At 33.4% G+C, this 15,471-nt stretch overlaps 1 protein-coding gene across 3 annotated transcripts; it reads left to right on the forward strand.

Moving 5' to 3' along the window:
- The first annotated feature begins 8,955 nt into the window (after positions 1-8,955).
- On the forward strand, positions 8,956-12,951 carry LOC115991707. 3 transcript variants are annotated; one of them, XM_031115564.1, is made up of 5 exons: positions 8,956-9,131; positions 9,273-9,321; positions 9,973-11,122; positions 11,219-12,319; positions 12,416-12,951. In XM_031115564.1, the coding sequence occupies exons 3-5, from the start codon at positions 10,115-10,117 to the stop codon at positions 12,452-12,454; spliced, it is 2,148 nt and encodes a 715-aa protein (XP_030971424.1). In that variant the 5' UTR covers positions 8,956-9,131; positions 9,273-9,321; positions 9,973-10,114; the 3' UTR covers positions 12,455-12,951. The 3 variants fall into 3 exon arrangements, with proteins under 3 accessions (XP_030971424.1, XP_030971422.1, XP_030971423.1); XM_031115562.1 differs by lacking the exon at positions 9,273-9,321; XM_031115563.1 differs by lacking the exon at positions 8,956-9,131 and having other exon boundaries at positions 9,151-9,321.
- Positions 12,952-15,471: the final 2,520 nt, after the last annotated feature.

Genomic DNA, 15,471 nt, shown 5'->3' on the forward strand with positions numbered 1-15,471 from the left:
CACCAAGTCACCAAGTACTAATGGCCTTAGCTTTACATTAGCATCATAACCTTACTTGAGTTTGTGTTGGTAGTATGCCAATTGAACCATTGCACTTTCTCTTCTTTCTTCAATAAAGTCTAAGCTCTTTTCTAGCAATTCATTGTTACTGCTCGGATTGAATGAGCTGGTCCTTAGCATTAGGAAGCCAGTTTCTAAAGGAATAATAGCCTCAGCTTCATAAGTCATTGAAAAGGGGGTCTCCCCGGTTGACCTACGAAACGTGGTTCGATATGTCCAGAGGATGTGTGACAGCTTTTTTACCCACTTTCCTTTCGCATCATCCATCCTCTTCTTGAGTCCATTAACTATGACCTTGTTAACTGCCTCGGCTTGTCCATTCCCTTGGAGATAAGCGGGGCTAGAATATCTATTTGTAATTCCCAAATCACAGCAATATCTCCTGAAAAGATTTGCTATCAAATTGAAGGCTATTGTCCAAGATGAGGGTACAAGGGACCCCGAACCAGGTGACAATGTTTTTCCAGATAAACTTCTTGGCGTCCACATCTCTGATATTCGCCAAGGGCTCAGCTTCAACCAACTATGTGCAACTTTGTTGAATAAAAGACTAGCAATAAATATATGTGATGATTGAACTTTGTAAATGCTCTAATCATGTAAGGTTAACTAGTTTGAGGTATTCAAGCTTCTACTACTCCTAGATTCTGCTTCACTATCACAAACAAAGTTGTATGTATTACTATAGGCAACTCAAGAATGTTGAGAATATGCTCTTGTGCAAGGTTAGGGATGAATTGATTAGGAGAGAAAAAAAAAGTAGAAAAGAAAATAATATAATATTCTATCAAATTAATTAGGTTAGCTAATATGGAAAGCAATTAATTTTAAAGATGACATTAATTATAGTAATTTTCTAACCATTAGATTTTTTAGAAATCTACGGTTTTAAAAATGTGTAACTTGAACTCTCTCTCTCTCTCTCTCTCTCTCTCTCTCTCTCTCTCTCTCTCTCTCTCTCTCTCTCTCTCTCTCTCTCTCTCTCTCTCTCTCTATATATATATATATATATAAGTATAGACCTCATGCAGAAGAACATGAATTTCTGCCATGTGGCACTTTGTATAATCAGTAGTTGATCATTTATTCTTTCACCTCACCTCATCTTCTTATCAATGATCAATTTAAGCCATAAATGTGAAAGATTAAAAGATTTTGGTTCCACTCCTTTTTCCAATTTCTTGAACTTTTTCGCTTCTAATTTTATAAATTTTGGAAATGAAAGGTTTTCTCTATTCAATGTTAGTTTTTCATGTTATAACACATGTATTTTATATATTCCCATTTCACAACAAGGCTATAATAAAAGTAGGAAAAGGGAGAGAGCTCCAAATACGTAGAGTGAGAAATTAGTGTTGTGAAGAGTATAAGATTGGCTTTGGTTTTGGGTGCATGTGATCTAAACTTCTTAACAATATAATCAGAGCTTGATATAGTGCTTCAACAACATTTGGGGTTTCTAAATAGTATATTTGGGAAAGACATAGAGTCTTTATATATATTTTTGTGTTTATTTAGGGTTTGTTTGGAATCTGCTTATTTTACTGAAATTGAAAACTTTTTATTAAAAGTACTGTAGATAAAGGTAAAAGTTAGCTAAAATAGTATAGTGAGAACCATGAATAATACCAAAAAGTGTAGTGTGACCCATGAATAATAGCAAAAATAAACTGAATAGTAAAATAAGCTGACTTTTTAAGCTTGAGCCAAACGCACACTTAGTATACTTTTAGGAAGTGCTTAATCTTTGCAAGTGATTGGGGTACTCAAATGTAAGTAAAATTAAACTTGAGATATGAAATAGTATAATTTTATATTTCTCTATTCAATTGTTGTTATATTTTTAAGTCTCTTGACATGTATATATAGTTTTACAAATTATAAATTATAAACATTAAATCTTTGATTTTCAGCCTTCAAAAGTTCACTTGTTTTTTAATATAAAGAAATACTCCTAAGAAAAAGAGAAATAAATAATAAGAATTTTTATATTGAAAACATAAAATGTAAGAACCAAATATGCATGTATGTCTGATAAAAAAAATCAATAGGAATGTGATGGCATTTTAGGGTTAATTAATTATGATTACTTATAGATATATTGGATTACAATTTTTTTTCTTCATTATTTTAGTGACATATAATACATAATCGAAATTAATTTTCCAAACATTATAACACATATGAGTATTATAAAATAACTAATAATGAACACGTGCATCATACGGGAATCAATAGTTCACTATAATAAGAGAAGCTTTACAATCTTAGGAAAAACATTTTTCTTTAATTCTACAACCCATAAAAAATTTATAGAGAAAATTGTTCGCTGCACTAGAACATCTGGACTCTTAAAGTACTATATGGAGTGCCACCACGGATGACACACTCAAGATTATGATTGGAACCTTCGATTAACTTCAAGAACCTCTTGAATTTTTATTCACATCAGAAAGTATGTGGTTGGAGTTATGACTTCAACTTCACTAACTAACCTTCAAATCTACTTGAATTCTCTGGTATGGTGAATTTGTGAGAATTTTTGTTACACAACCCTAGACGCACAAACAAAGCTTTTATCTCTCTTAAAAATCCTCTCTAGGGACAACTTATAATGTCCCTTTTATAACCCAACAAGTAGGACTTGAATTGGGTTTGAAATGGACAAGTTATTGGTTTTTTGCATTGCTGAATTTTTGTAGTCTCACTGGTATCGATTAGAGTCGAGGAAACATAAAGTTCACTTTTGATCGCTTGATTGATCAATTGGAATCGATGTTGGAGTTGAGTGAAATCGAGTTAGTGTCAAGGATGGAGTCAAAGTTACAAAAACTCCACTTTTTTTGAGTTGTTCTTGAGCAGTCTTTGTGTTCTCAAATAGATATTCAATTACCACTCTAACACACAACAATACTCCAAACTTGACAGTTGACACACGATTTGACTCGCTCTGAATTTGACACTGTTTGCCACCACTAAACATAAGGACCTAACATTCTTCATATTCTTTCATCAAAGGGAAAAAGAAGTAGGCATTTTTTTAAGTCAATAATAATATTCAAGTACACTAGAAACAATAAAGAGAGGGACACAATAGAATTTCACAACATTTCCAAATTAGCCTATCACCTCACACATGAGACCACTACAATCTACAATTTTTTTTTTTTTTTTAATAGCCTAGGTATGAGGTGATAGACCAATTTGAAAATCTTATGAATTTTTTGTTGTGTTTTTAAAAAAGAATCCCGCCAAAAATAGATAGGTTGAAATGATAATAATAAGATTGATGATAATTTGGTAGGGTCCATTATGAGATGAACAAGTCATTTGACCACTGGACCAACAGCTGCTTGTATTAAGGTCGTTGGAGATTAATTACATGTTTTCGTATTCCTCCTTGGTTCATGAATGAAACTTTAATATAACGAATTAAGAATTGAGTAGGAATATCATCAAACAATGAGTGAATATGTTCCAATCCATGTCCATATATTCGGGGGGGGGGGGGGGGGGGGGGGGTAAAAAATTCATCCCCATATATATGAGATGTTCGAATGAAGCCTCCATAACATTAAAATAGTAATACTTATCTCCGATCTCCCCTTTTTTTTTTTTTTTTTTTTTTTACAAGATAGAATTTCTACTCTAATCTAATTTAAGTGTATATGTGTGTGAAGCTCCATCCTGGAGACTTGAACCCCGGATCTTGCCCCCCACACCCCACAAACATTTATACTTGTGGAGTGACCATCACACCAAGGGTGTGCGGTGGTATCTCCGATCTCCCTTAAATACTTAAGTAATAGATAAAAACAATATGATATTATTTTTAATAAGAAAAACAATATGATCTTGGTAATGGTATATGATAATTGATAAGAAAGATGCTAGATTTAGATTTAGATCCAAATGCTTTACCACATATATGTAATAAAATAGTAATACAGTTTTTTTAGTTAATTATAAGGCAAATCTTGACTCTTGTATGTGGAAGGGGATGACTTGGTTGTTTTGTTGTCAATATTAACTCTTATGGCATGGACAAGAATAGCAGACCCCTAGAATCACGAGAGGCAATCTCCAAAGGACAAATATAATAATGGCTTTATATAAATCAGACCGACCTCTAAATTAAATATGGTGATTTCCTTAATTTATGGGGAGCATTGAGAAGATTATTGAAAAATTAAAGCAGTTTATAGCTTATTATAGTTTAGTTGAATGGAATTCTGCCGGAAATGTACACATGGGGTCAATGGACTATGAATAATTAAACTATTTGTAAAAGCAATTCGGCCAAAATTTGACTATTGCATTATACATTTTTTCTTTTGTATAAACTATTATTTTTCTTTGGCCATTAGTACGAAAAAAAAAAAAAAAAAAAAAAAAAAAAAAAAAAAAAAACTTCTTACAATTTTTTTTTCAACCTTTTAGATCTCTAATTGAGATTCAAAGGAACAATAAGAATGAAAGGGAGATTTCTTTCTTCCTTAGCTCTAGGCGTCTAGAGTTTTTCGAGCACTTAAGTAGTTGACTATTCTTTGAGTGTGCAATCAACTTCTATTCTTTTATTTTATTTTATTTAAATGTTAAATATGAATTAGTGATGACAAAAATTATTTGTCACGCTTGACTTATCATATCTCCCTTTGCTCCGCATAGGTTTTTTCTATCCCAAATACCTTATGGGTAAGGATGGATTTTACTTGTTCTGTCTTATCTTGCACTACCCCGAATAAGTGTGTGTGCATGTGTATATATCACACACACACACACACACACACACATATATATATATATATATAATTTTTTTTTTTTTTTATTTATACATATCTTATTTATAATTTATTTATTTTCACATATTTATTTATTATTTATCAAAATACTAGTTTTCTCTCTTTCTTAGCACTAATGCAACCAGTGGTGGAGGCAAAATTTTAGTCTAGAGGGGGCAAAATTAAAAGATGATATTAAAAGTGAAATTAATCTAAAAAATATTAACCAACAATAATAACAAAATAAATAAACAATTGTAAGCAAATATGAATATATTTCATATTATTAAAATAAATAAACAAAAATAACCAATTCATAGCTACTAAAAATTTATAAACTGATGAAGTAAGAATGTGATTAGTGTTACTTAAAAAATATAATGAATAAATGTTAGAAATTATTTTTTGTGATTGATGACATGCCAATTTGTAAGATATAAGTAGTAAAATTTGTAATATCTCTAGCATCATTCAAGAATAAAATGCTGTGAAAAGTATAATACATATTAAAAATGGTGTAAATAATGATATAAAATAAAAAATAAAAAATAGTGAAATAGGTGCAAGTTGCAGTAGGACAAGACAAAAGCAATGGTTTGGTGACTTTCAACCAAGTAGAAGTCCTTTTTTTCAATTTTTTTTCCTCCATGTCAGAATATAACTACTTTAGACTACTATTACTAAAAATTTTTAGGAGAAGTCGGGGGGGCAGGTGCCCCCCCTCGCCCCCCTCTGGCTCCACCAGTGAATGCAACTACCTAAGGTTGTCCAACTTGAATCCAAACCCAACGAATCCGTTTGACTCAAAGCCAATTGATATGAAACCCACTCAATTCTAGCAATGTGGTGGTCGACGACAGGTTTGTGTCAAGAACACTCTATATTGGTTGGTCGAGTGGTGGGTTTCTTTGTATGCAACTCGATTGGACCAATCTAACTGAAAACCCCGCCATTCTCCTCTTCCTCCCCTTGTCGTGAGCTACCTCCTTCACTTTTGCCACCCAATCTTTGCAAATCTGTCGAGATCTCCACTAGATCTGGTCGAGATCTCAATCGATCTTCATGAGTTCCACCGTGTCATGACAATAACGACACATGCTATGCTAGAGGCGACTTTGACCAATCTAACTAGTGGAATTACAAAGTTATGGTAGTTAATTTTTACAGAATTGATGATCAATGGTAGGTCTAGAAGTTTAGCACTCAAAGTTGTTAGGTTGAGTGACAAGTGTACCTCAAACTCAATCTAACTTGACCTGTGGATGAGTAATTCTTAGATACTCTCGGAGCATAGAGAATGATATTTCCTTCTCTCATATTCATAATGAGGTTCATCATTAAATTCATGTTGGGATCATTCACCCTGAATGTGATAAGAGGAAGCACCATTTTTTCGTAATTCAGAAGTACTTAAGAATTTTCCCCCATGGACATCTCTACAACTACCCCTCCCATTTATCTTTCCTCTCTGATCATTAATGTCCAAATATTCTCATTATGGGAAAATTATTATGTACTTCTGAAGTACCATAAATGCATACTCTCTCCTCTCACATGAATGGTGAGTCCTACTAATTAAATTCACAGTGGGACCCACTATTTATGTGAGAGGAGAGTACGCATTTATGGGATTTCGGGAATACCTAATAATTTTTCCTCATTATGTATGACCGTACCTATAACTTGCTCCATTTGCATCCTGAGCGAATTTTTTCCAACCTGAAGAAAGGATGGGACGGGAAGTAACACCCTTGATCTGCCTCGCTTTGCTCTGGCCATCTATAAAAGATTTCTTGTTCAACTACAATAATAGTATGAATGGCACGTAATATTCTCTTACCATAAAATCATTTCAGCTTCACAAATTAAAATTTTCGGCATATTTCATAGAAAAGGAAAATAAAACAAATCTCATACTTAGTAATATTAAAAAAAAAAAAAAAATCTCATACTTGTGTGTATAATTAAAGTGTAATATTCTGTACCCCTATTAATTAATTATTTACTCCGTTTACTTATTTACGTTTTTTTTTGGGTAAAAATTACTTACTTATTTACGTTGCTTTACGTAAAACCTGCCTCGAAAGGATAATCTGTGTCTGGTATCAACATAATTGGCAATGATTGATTAATGGTGCGTGGGACAAAGCCATTCCCATTCACAGAGCAGAATAATGTATGTCAATTAAAAAATGTCGGTTCAACTAATCCACCAAAATTGTTGAAACTGCGACCGTTGGCTTTAGCAACCGACTCTGTTTCCCAACTGTATGTCCGTGACCACCCAACCCAAACCTCACTATCATTAAATTTGAGATATATCAGAAATGGGATTGGGAGGTGTTATGTTGTGTTATCTTTATTCCCACGGATGTGTCGTGCATTTTATTTTTGACAACCACCTCAATCGTGTGGGTGTGCTCATCTATTAATATATAAATAAATGATAAACATCAATGCACAATTCAAACCTACTGAGATGAAAGTACATATGCTACTCAAATTTAGATATTATCAATCTTTTTAATTGTGCTTGAATCGAAAATTTATAATATAAATGGATCTGAATTTTGTTTGAAATAATTTTAACCAACCAAATTATCTAATATCTATCAAATAAGTTGGTATGTCATGGCTTCACATGTTTAAAACTCTAATTTTAGAAAAATAGATCACAGCAACCCCATGAGAGCACTCTCCTAATGACTTTTTTTTTTTTTTTTTTTTTTTGAATGATAATATTCTCTTCACAATATGTAATTAAATAAGCAGCATAATATTCTTTAAATAAGTCATTTGTATTTACTATGTCTCATGTATAGATTTAGTCCATCACAATAATTATATTTATTTACTGTTTCATTGTCAAGGAGTATGGAAATTTGGGTAAATTATTATTATTATTATTTTTTTTTTGAAAGAGGGTAGATGACATTTTTTTTTATCGTAAGTAAATTAAATTTTAATACCCTATATTTTAATGGTGGTTTCAAATTAAGCTTTATAATTTTAATAAGCTTGTTACAAATTAAACCTTATACTTTCATTAGTATCAAATCGAACTTTAATTTTTGGGTTTGAGGGATAGGGGGTGTTAAATTTTATTTGAAACTAATGAAATTATATGTGTTTATTTACATCAATCTTAAACCTCTTTCTCCTTTCCTTTTTTGTTTTCAATAAAAGGTTAGAAAACAATTATAAAATTTAGGGCTTAATTTGAATCATTTTAACCAAACGGTTCAATTTGAAACTTTTAAAATTAAGGAAAATTATACAAACTCTTGTGAAATCTCATCCTTAAAATTTTGAGTGTAACACTTAACTCCTGTATAGAATTTTTATTTTAATATATAAATTGAAAAACATTCATGAAAATTAATAGTGAATTGCTAATGTAATGACATGTGTTCATATTTTTATTATTTATTTTCACATAAATAATGCCGTAGAGGATTTTATGATACACATAAAAGTTGGTTAACAATTTACATAAAAAATATATTGCACGAAATTAAATATTATACTTAAAACTTTAGGAGTTTTCTTGCTTTACGAGAAAACTATAAGGTTTTTTATATTTCTAGTTGAGATTATATGGATCAATATGATACCATGCCTTACTTAGCAAATATAAGGGGAGGTGGGGGGAGCAAAGACTATGCCTAAAGTATAATGTATAAACTTTGCAAAATAAAAAAAAGGAAAGTAAAATATAGTTAACACTCCTGAGGTTTGGGTTAATGCTAGTTAAGTGTAAAATTTTTCAAAACCAATTAACTTAGTTCCTAATCATTATAAGAAAGTGAAGAAAATTTAGTAACAGCCTAGAGACAAAGTTAAATTTAGGGGCCAAAATGATCTTGGACCTAAAACTAGAATAACTGTATTTTACCCAAAAAAAAAGAAAAAAAAAAGTATATAGAGTATAAACTATAGAGTATAAAAGGTAATTTGTCAAAAATTATACTACTAGCTAAAAGAAAAGGAAAAAAAACAAAAAAAACAAAACGCGCGTGAGTACAAACGCGACAGAAGCAGAGATAAGAGAATATTGAAGCGTGAAGGAAGGAAGTCTATCTATCTCTCCTCGAGTCACTTTATAAACTACTCAGTTACTGTACTGTCTCTGTCCGAGCGCATAGAGCCACCCATATACGAAGAAAGTAAAAAGCAAGCACGCTCATATTTCTCTCTCTCTCTCTCTCTCTGCAGTCTCTTTCTTTGTTATCACACATTCCCCCAAAGCAACACGCCATCATTACAAAGATCAGCCATCTTTCACTCACTGTATGTTTACTATTTCCTTTGGTAATCTCTTTTTTTGATTGTGTCTGAGTAATTCTCTGTTCATTTTCTCTTTAGATGGTAAATTCTGAACTTTTTTTGGAACTTTCTTGTATTGTAATTGTTCCCCATTTTTCTTTTTAGTATGAAACTGTTGTTAAGTTTCACTCAGTTCCAGTGAATCTTCCATCAGGTAAATAAATCTCATTTTAAGGTTTTGTGCTGGCAAGATTATATCAAGAAATTCAAGTGTTTATAGTTGTTTTTGAGTAGTATTTTTTCTTCTTCTTTTTTGGGTGGTTTTACAATAAGAAATGGTAGTTCTTGTTAGTTATCTAATCAATGCTTCTTCTGTTTGGTTGTTAAGAATTAACTGTCAACATCTACTATCTTAAAAATTAGAAATTGAGCTTATCTGACAAGACTTTGTTGTCTGATTTATTGTTTCGTTTGCAGAATTAGTTTTTTAATTGCTGAGATCAAGTTAATAAATAAATAAATAAAATGATATTTTAAAATCTGTATTTCCATTAGTTTGCTTCAGTTTCCGATTGGCTTAGTAGTTATATTAGGATTTTTTTTTTCTTTCTTTCTATTTCTTCACTGAGATATCAAATGATGAGAAAATTAGTATTCAAAACTTAATCTTTCACTTTGGCTACCATTAAACCGAGATAATTTTATGTATCGTTTGTTTTTTAATTATTTTTTCTGCTTTAAATTCCTAGTCACATACTCAAGCTGAGAATGATAAGTGCCTTGGTGCTCCATTTTTGTTATCATTAGTGATTTGCTATATGGGTTAATTTTTTTTTTTTTTTTTTCCTTTTTTGCTTATTTTTAGGATTTATTGAAAATTGGCATTTGGAGGGATTTATGATGATTTTGGCCGCATTATCTTGCCACTGTCTATGAATTGTTTACAATTGGTGACCTGTAAGTAAGAGGGACTGTACAGCACAGAATTCACTTGGTTGTTATTTAGGATGGGGGAAAGAAAATTGAATTTTAATGCACCACTTATGTCTGTGAGGCGATTTTCTTCACCATTAGCCTCTGAAGATAGAAGGAATAGGAAAGTAATTGAGAGTCCTATGCGCAGCAGGCGATTTACTCTTCCTATTTGCGGATCAGAAACGGATCAAGTGACAGAACCTGTTGCGGTTCCTTTTAATTGGGAGCAGATCCCAGGAAGAGCCAAGGATGGCAATAGACCTGAGCCTCACCCTCAGCCTCTTGAGGAGAAATCTGTTACTCCAAAACTTCCTCCTGTAAGGTTTTTTGATAGTATGAAAAAGCCTTTGGAAAAGGAATATGAAGATACAAATAGGCTTAGTTATCAAATTAAAGCACATTCTTCAAAGGACAAAGCGACCAAATCAGAGTTCTGCAATGAGGGAATAAATGAGAAAGGGAGCTCCGATTTGGAGGACGAAAATGATGATGTTTATTCTGATGCATTTGACAAGCTGTCTCCTACGGATTCATTCTCCATGAACTGTAGTTCAAATGGTCTGAGCGGGTCTGGTGGTCTGGAAATGAAACGTTCTGGAAACTTTTCGACAGATCCACAAACTCTAGACTTTATGATGAGACGCTTCCTACCTGCAGCCAGGGCAATGGCTTTAGAGCCACCTCAATATGCTTCAAGGAAGCCAAGTGTTACACATGAGCAACCTAGACAAGTTAATAGAGTGGTTAGTGGGGATAGGAAGCCTTTAAGTAATCAAAACAAGTCTAACATGATAACAGTATATGGCCAAAATAAAGAGGAAGAGGAAAGCGAAGATGAAGACAGTGAATATGACAATTCTGGCAATATTTCAGCTAAAGGTTGTGGGTTATTCACACGATTACGCCTTAAGAATTCTTTGTGCCTCTTAAATCCACTGCCGGGGATGAAAGTTACCCAGGGTCCTGTGTCTTCCACCGGTGACATTGTAAGACAAGGAAAAACTGCTTATATTCGATCTCACAATGAAACTGCTCAAAAGGTGAGCATTTCCATTTCCATTTTCTCTTAACATTCAGTGTTCTTGCTATAACTAACACAATTCAGATTCATTGATTGTGGTCTTGTCTCTTTTCAGCATGCTTGGGATAATGTTAGTAAGTCCAAATTAGCCAATGGATTTCGATCAGGTGAACTGCAGAAGGTTGAGAATAAGCTTGCCATTCATTCCCGTTGGGTTACTCGTTCTGGAGAACTGCAAAATACCGTTGAGAATAAGCAGACCAGTCAATCCCGACGGTTTACTCGTTCAGGGGAACTGCAAAAAACAGTTGGGAATAAGCAGACGGGTGAATCCCGTCGGTTTACTCGTTCGGGGGAACTGCATACAACAGCAGGTGGGTTATCTCCCTACAGGCGTTCATGGGGTGCTGGAGTATCTCCCTACCAGAATGAAGCATCTCAGTCTCCCTTTCGTGGAGTCAGGTTTCCTATCATTCCCAAAGGAATTCAAAATAGTAAAGCGAACAGATTCAATCTGAATATTGAAGGCAGTGACAAAGATAAACAAGCTTCAGGTTCAATGAGCCCTGCAGTTGAGAAGACATTGTATGTAGATACTGTAAATATTGCAAAAAAATCATTTTTAAACTCAAGTTCCTCAGATACCAAGGGATGTTTGGACTCTGCTGGTGAGTATACGTCTTTAGTGAGCAGGCAGCCAGAAGAAACTACTACTGGAGAATTTGTTTTCCAACATTCAAAATGCCTAGATGTTTTGATGGAAGGAAGCATATTAGAACCCGATGGGTCTGGTGATGCTGATTTATCTTCCGAGTCTGAAATATCAAATTTGAAAGGCCAAGAGGTCAGGATGGAAGGCTCTGGACAGGATCAAGGACTTATTGAAAGATCTAGGTCTTTGGAATGCTTAAAAGTGACTACTGAAGGAAATCTAAATATTGAAAGTCATCAGATTCTTAAAGGAGATGATCAAGGAAATGCGGATGCTAGTTCTGTACAGTCCACTGTTCCCCCTCCTTTACCAAAATCACCTTCTGAGTCTTGGCTTTGGCGTACGCTGCCTTCCATTTCCTCTAGTAATCTGTTCTCACTTTCAAATCTTGGCAATCAAGTGAATCCTAAAAAGCAGGATCCTAAGACATCCTCCACTAAAACCAAGTGGGAAACCATTGTAAAAACTTCTCATTTGCATCATGATCATGTTAGATTTTCTGAGGTAATGGTGTCACTCTTCATTGTCATGGTTTCTCCATAAAAGAAGGCATACTACTGGGATAAAAAGAAGTGCTAATTTTTTTCCCTTTCTTGACAGGAATTAATTACTCACGTTTCTCAGCAACCGAAAACTTAGATTCAGAGGTCCTTAGGCTCATTGGCTTGTTTGTGAAGTTCTCTTTTGAAATGGTCAAAGAAAGTATATGTCTTCATATCAATTCACGTGGAGGTTTTCCAACACCATTGTTTCTCCCATGATATTTTAGGTAAGTGGAGATTTGTTTGCTCAATTCTTGTTTAAGTTCACTGGTTACTGTCATTTTTCCCTGTACTGCTATAAGGGCTGAGGCAAATAGTCACCAGGCAATATTTATTACTTGTAATGGCCACTAATCTTTTTCACTGTCTACAGTTTTCTGTGAATTTTTTTATATAGAAATTAGTGGTCTTTTGTTTGTTTTTTTTTTTTTTTTTTTTTTGGAGGTGCAGTATTACAGCTTTCTTGATAACTTAGATACTCTGTTATAGCAGCATTTCACAGCATCTCTTGGTCTGTAGACTTTCAAGCAGATTTAAATGCCTAAATGGCTATTTGAGTGGTTCAACTGTAATTCATTAGCCTTGTTTTCTTTATATGATTTTCTTGTTACTATGATTATTCAAGAGTTGCTGGCTTGCTGCACAAACCTTCTCTCAGTCTTATAGTCTCAACCTTCAACGATGAATTTAAGGTGATCTGATCATCCTTTTTCCTTTATTTATTTATTTTTAATGAGAAGGTTTATTTGGTCATGTCACCACTTGGGAGAAAATTGAACTATATTTGTTATCAACTTATCATCAATTGGTACGGACTATAATTTCTGTTTTTCTGATACATGTATAGACTCACGTTAAATAAGCATTTTTAATGAGCATCAGCAGATCTGTCTTTTTTATTTTATTTTATTTTTTAAAACGTTTAATCTTTTTAATTTATTGCTAGTTGCATCTTATACTGATTATGCGTTGGTAGATAATGAATGATGGACAAAAATTGTTTTCAAGACTACAGAGTTTTGTGGTGCATGTAGTCATACTTCTTATGGATTGGGAACACACTATTTACCCATCACTAAGATAAATCCTGGGTCAGATCTTGTGGTGATGGCTGAGACACTGTATGAAACCTGGTTTATTTAAGACAATCAGCAGCTGGTGAAAGGGGATTCTAAGACATTGGCCTTTTTGGTTTTTGTTGTTTTATTAAGAATATGGGTAAGACCAATTCTAAGTTACTGCCAAGGTTTTCCACTTTTGGAGTGCCTACAATATATATATATTTTGAATTTCAACTTATGACATCCGTTCCTGATGGCGTTTGCGCAATTATTTTTTTTCCTCTATATAATTATTTATTTCTATTTATGCTAGTAACTTAGTGCAGTTGATGTTTCGCCTGCTGAGTAAAAGTCTCACATGTAGTAAAAATAAAAAATAAAAACTTGAGGAATTAATATAACGTAATTTTTTCCATACCCTTAAGTTTAAATTTTTAGATTAAGTGGTGTTCATGCATGTTGTATTGAGGCTTCAATTATAATACGTACCCTGAAAATTCTATTTCCCTAACAAGTAATATCAAAGCAGTTGATAGTGTGCAACAAGGTGACAACCTTATTAAGGTTCGTTCAGAGTTAGAGTGGGATGGTGCAATTTCACCAATGAATATATCACTAGGAGCAATTTTTCTGATAAAATTAGCAATGCAGGTTTAGTCTAATTTAAACAATATAACTCAATTATTCTAACTTTCAAAGTTAGCTGCTTTTTGTTAAAAATTAAAATATGGTTTAACAGGAATTTTTCCTTGGTAAAAGAATGATTTTGTTAAAAATGCGAAGTGGCCTTAGGACGACACGTCTCCCTCATCTGCCAATTTAACAAACAGGTGGGGTAGAGGGGAGAGGGCAGTCATGGCTAGCAACTTACGTTAATGAGCAGAGTGGTCTCAAATCTCATTAACCTTAGAATTGCAGCCCAAATTTTATATGGAACAAATTGTGGGCTGTAAGTGGGCCTTACAACCTGGTTATAGAATGCCCATATGAAACTCAATCTCTAAAACTACGGAAGGAGTCATTAGACAAAACTTTTGATAGACGAATGATCTTTTATTTATAATACGCTTTTCGTTCATGTTTTTCTGGTTCATATTGTAAACTTATGAGAACTACCAAATTTAACTATGGTTATGATTTAGACCCCAAACTTTACGGCTTTGTCAATTTTAGGCTAATCTATAAAATTAGATCTCACTGTTAGTGTAATTAACGGGTTTATATTAGCATTGAAAACAACATAATAGAAACAATCCCACACAATCAAAACATAGCCACAACATATTGAGGTGTTTACAAAGAAAAAAAAACCCGATAACTGGGTGGGAAAACCTCTTTGGGGCATCACTACACCAAATTAACCACTAGAGAAAATAATTACAGTATATCTTATATACAAAGCCTTCAAAGCAATGAAGTAACAACAAACTCAAGCCCTCCAGCCTCCTACTACCAACTAGTTACTCAAATTCTTTCTATTCTCTAGTTACCAAATCTGCAAGTTGAGCTGCCAATCGCATGGTCAAGTCTCCTTGATCACTCTAAGGCCTCTTGAAGATTTGGGATTGCTCTCCAATGATTCCCAAAACCCACAAACATTCAAGAACTTTAAAAGTTACTTTGTGTGTATAGGGGTTTAATCTCCCCTTCAATAATATTGTTATATTGCAATGTAGCACATACCTCATCAAATTCCTTAAGGTGCAAATACATGCTTTGATAATCAAGCCCATGAAACTTAGGGAGTAATTTAATCACAGCCGATTTCATATCAAAGTTTCCCACAACATGAGGGAACATCATACACGAAGGTATATTGGTTCTGGTAGGTTGCAAATAATCCCTAAGGGATTTGATAGGCTGATCATTCTGCCATTTTGGTACTTATTGTTCCCTTGGTTACTCTAATCATCAGCCATGGAAGACAAATTATCGAAAATTTCTTTATAAGCTTAGGTAACTCAACAATTAATTGCTCCAATTCTATTCTATAAAGTCGTTTTGTATGGTCACGTTGCCAAATGCTCATACACAATTAAATGAGTAACTTTAC

The sequence above is a fragment of the Quercus lobata genome, chromosome 5, assembly GCF_001633185.2.
Source record: "Quercus lobata isolate SW786 chromosome 5, ValleyOak3.0 Primary Assembly, whole genome shotgun sequence".
Classification (NCBI taxonomy): Eukaryota; Viridiplantae; Streptophyta; class Magnoliopsida; order Fagales; family Fagaceae; genus Quercus; species Quercus lobata.

What these genes read in the sequence shown, in the direction of transcription:
- LOC115991707 (XM_031115564.1), top strand. Translation starts at nt 10,115, where the DNA reads ATGGGGGAAAGAAAATTGAATTTTAATGCACCACTTATGTCTGTGAGG. An exon ending in ACAATGAAACTGCTCAAAAG is followed by an intron (nt 11,123 to 11,218) that starts GTGAGCATTTCC and finishes GTCTCTTTTCAG; the next exon opens with CATGCTTGGGATAATGTTAG. An exon ending in ATCATGTTAGATTTTCTGAG is followed by an intron (nt 12,320 to 12,415) that starts GTAATGGTGTCA and finishes CTTTCTTGACAG; the next exon opens with GAATTAATTACTCACGTTTC.